Source organism: Hipposideros armiger, unplaced genomic scaffold (assembly GCF_001890085.2).
Source record: "Hipposideros armiger isolate ML-2016 unplaced genomic scaffold, ASM189008v1 scaffold_1256, whole genome shotgun sequence".
Classification (NCBI taxonomy): domain Eukaryota; kingdom Metazoa; phylum Chordata; class Mammalia; order Chiroptera; family Hipposideridae; genus Hipposideros; species Hipposideros armiger.
Genome location: NW_017732606.1, coordinates 342169 through 345907, shown reverse-complemented (window position 1 = coordinate 345907; position 3739 = coordinate 342169). Strand labels below are relative to the sequence as shown.

At 42.8% G+C, this 3739-nt stretch overlaps 1 protein-coding gene across 3 annotated transcripts in view; it reads right to left on the bottom strand.

Moving 5' to 3' along the window:
* Positions 1-1095: 1095 nt before the first annotated feature.
* Positions 1096-3739, bottom strand: part of LOC109376984 (Fc receptor-like protein 5) — a 23294-nt gene continuing 20650 nt past the window's right edge. For all 3 annotated transcript variants that reach the window (XM_019633160.1, XM_019633161.1, XM_019633163.1), the window contains one exon: positions 1096-2464. In XM_019633160.1, coding sequence (XP_019488705.1) covers positions 2157-2464 — 308 coding nt within the window. In that variant the 3' untranslated portion in view covers positions 1096-2156. The remainder of the gene's footprint in view (positions 2465-3739) is intronic.

The following is a 3739-nucleotide window of genomic DNA, read 5'->3' as shown; positions in this document are numbered from 1 at the left end:
CCTTTATATTGATTCATGTTTTGGCGGCCGGGTTTTGTCATCAAGTAATTTTCCCAGGCAGGTGAATGGGTGTTCAATTCCCACGTCTTTCTGTATGTTTGAGAATACCTTTTTGGTTTGATATACAATTGTCAGGTCTCATTCGTCCCCTGGGAGTGCGAGTCTGGACAGCACACCACTTCCTTCTAATTAAGACCAACTTAATATTTTTTTCTTCTGATTACTTTTTTTTTTTTTTTGGCCATGATCATATACACATGTATTTTTAACTCTCAAATTCGGTAACTTCATCAAGATACACCTTTTGATCTATATATCCAACTTTTCTTCGCTTCAGGAAAGCTTTTATTACATCTTTGAGCCTTGTTTTTCTCTTCAGTTTGGTTTTTGAACTTAGAGACACTGAATTATCCACATGTGGGGTCTCATTGTCTGAGCTCTGTATTCGAAGAATTTTTTCTTCTTGCTTTTATATCTGTGTCCTTTCCAGTTTTCACTCTATGTTTTCTTTCTCAAACAAATTCCCCATTCAATTAACAGTTTTCAGAAGTATACATTCTATTCTTACTGCTTTAAATTTGGATTTCATCTCTAAAATAACCTTGTGATTTTCTTTGGTTTTTCTCCTGAGCTCTGCTAGACAACTTCTTTTTGGTTGTCTCTTCTGTTATCTTATCTCTTCTTTAATTTCTTTAAATTCCTTTTGTAGTACCCTCCCCCTCCACCCGCCCCAAGAGTTCATATTTTCTTTAATTTTATTAAGTATATCCAGAAAAACTTGGTAATCTTTTCTGTTTTCTAAAGTAATTCTTTGTCTTAAAAGTATCTTGTATTATTTACTTCCTTTTTATAATCTTAAATGCATCAGTACAAAGCTTACTACATTGGACTATTTTTTGCTTATATCTTTCAATAAATAAAGTTAAATTCAGAGTCTCGTATTTGCTTGAGAATGCTGTGTGTGTGTGTGTGTGTGTGTGTGTGTGTGTGTGTGTGTGTGTGTGTGTGTGTGTGTGTGTGTGTGTGTGTCTCAGTGACATGGGGNCGTGGGAAGGTCATTAGGAACCAGAGGGTTAGAACCTTGTGGGTAACGAGGGAATGGAGACAGTCTGTGCTGCTGACTCTTCTTAGAAGCTTAGTCGTAAGAGATGTGGCTGGAGGCAAACATGGGACCAAGTGAGGGTTCTTCTCAGACGTGGGAGAGATGGGGCGTGTTAGGTGTGAACGGGCTGTACACGGTTGCTGACAGTGGGAGGAAGGATGGAACGGAGAGTCAGATGGGGATTCTCACCTTTCACAGGGAGCAGAGTGCTTCCTCCTCACTCCTTAGGAAGAGGAGGGTCAAGTTAGATGGATACAGAGACACTGAGAAACAAGGGTGCCGTTGTCAGGAGGGACAGGGTGTTAGTGAACTGGGGGGTCTCGGAGGAATGAGAACAACGGTGACGGGAGGAGTTGTAGAAGCAGGAAAAAGCACAGGAGACTGTGGTCAGATAACTGGTGTAGTGTGTGCATGTGAGAGTGCGTGGCTCGTGTGAAGAGGGCGACAGCCCACGGTGCCGACTGGGTCATCGTGTGGACGTTAGAGTCCTGGCATGATGGCAGAATGGGGAAGGGAGGAAGACTGTGAGTGAAGGGCCACACTGGCATGGAGCGTTGGGCAGGACTTGGTCAGCCCATGGCAGGGCCAGGTGGCAGTGAGCGCGGGAGCTAAACGGGAACGGGGACACGGAAGGGGTCAGGATGCTGAGAAGTCTTTTACTAAGAGCTCTGGGTCGGGACCTGAGCTGCTCTGGGACAGGGGCAGGAGGGCTAGAGAGACATTCATGAGTCTGAGAGAGCGCGTTGGCCTTTTGATTGCTTGACAAATGGAGGAAACCCCAACTAAAAGTCTTCTGAAGTGAGACACGCTGAACTTGATAATTCCCTTCCCTGCGGACCACAGTTGACCAAGATGCAGTTTGTGTTTTGATCACAATGGCTGCAGTGTTGCCACCTGGAAATGCACAGCGAGCAGAGGGAAGGTGGAAGACAGACGAATTCCCAGATGGAGGCTGTGTAGGCAGCAGGCCGGCTGTGACAACACACAGCAAATGGCCTTGTGGGAACCTCCGATCTCAGCTGCTGGGGAAGGCGGGGAGACGGTCTGTCCCTGGTTATGCTATAGTTGGAAGGGTCAACTCACCTTTGACACGGAGTGGCACCGCTGTACTGCGCTGGACCCCCAGGCTATTGTCAGCCTCACAGAAGTAGTTTCCAGAATGTTCTGCAGTCAGAGACAGGTTGAAGGACACTCCTCCTCCTGAGGGGGCCGAGCTGTTCCCCAGGGTGACATCATTCAGATAAAACAGGTACAGGATCGGGGGAGAGCCTCTCTGGGCCTCACAGTGGAGCTCCACCGTGTCTCCCACCAGAGCCTGGTCCCTGGGAGCCCTGAGGGTGAGGACGGGCCGAGACACTGGAACTGAAGGCAAAAGTGAGTTAGTTGATACCAGTATCTTTTTTTTACACAGCTCTGTATAAAAAAAATAAATTCTACAGAGTTATATAAAGTAAAAATTAAAGGTTTTCCCATTTTCTCTATTTTCATATTCCCATGATTACACTGGTGAGTACTTGGGGACACTTTCTAGACCTTTTCCACGTATCAGTTGCCCCCCAGGCCCCCCACCCCCCCACTCCCCAAACACACCGCAAGCCTGAGATCACAACACACAGCACCTCACGTGCTAGGTCTACACCTCCATGGTTCTCCTTAGCAACATACAATGGGCATCCCTCTGTTATTACTGTCTCAATCCCTTATAAAAGTCAATACTGAAGTATAATTTACACACAATAAAATGAGGCTCTTTTAAATGTACAATTTGATAGTTTTGAGTAAATACTACCTGATTCTTTTAACAACCACAGAGCATTTTCTTGCATGGATTTACCATAATACATTTAAGCAATCACCATTAGTGGATGCTTAGATTGTTGCTTTATAATCTCCAATAATGCTATATTAAACAATCTAGTATTTATATATATATGTATAAATATATAATGACATATATATGTTTTACATTTGTGCATGCACTTCATGGGATAAATTCTTAGATGTTGAATTTCTGGGATGAGGGATATGGGCATTTCAAATAATGATATGTACTATTTATTGTTATTCAAAAAGTTTGGGCCAGTTTACACCTCCACTAACGGTGTGTTAGAGTTTCTGTTTTCCCACTCTGACTGGTTATAGTCATATGAAGGCGGCCATTTGTCTTGATTATTTCTTCTCTTTTTTGAGTTTTAAACTGAGCAATTCACTCATCTTCTTTCTGACCCTCTGATTTTATTTCTTTTTTTTTCTTTTTTTAATAGCTGATTTTTCATGGACTGCCAATCAAGTACAGTCCACTCGTGATGAGTTTCTGTCTGTAAAGTATTCAGAAATGATTTACAAAATGGAAATTTTGAAATCTGTCATTAATTTTTCAAAATTATCACGTCAGTTCTTTTTTTTTTGGTCTCCACTATGAAATAATTATAGTCATGAGAAAATTATTGCTCTTTTATTTCCTCTTCTCCCCTCTGACCAATTGATTTTTCTTGGTGACATATACCGTATTTGCCGGCGTATAAGACGACTCGGCATATAAGACGACCCCCTAACATTTCCACTCAAAATACAGAGTTTGTTATATGGTCGGCTGTGTGCGATTTTGCGAGTGTGGTAAAATCGCATAACAGCAAA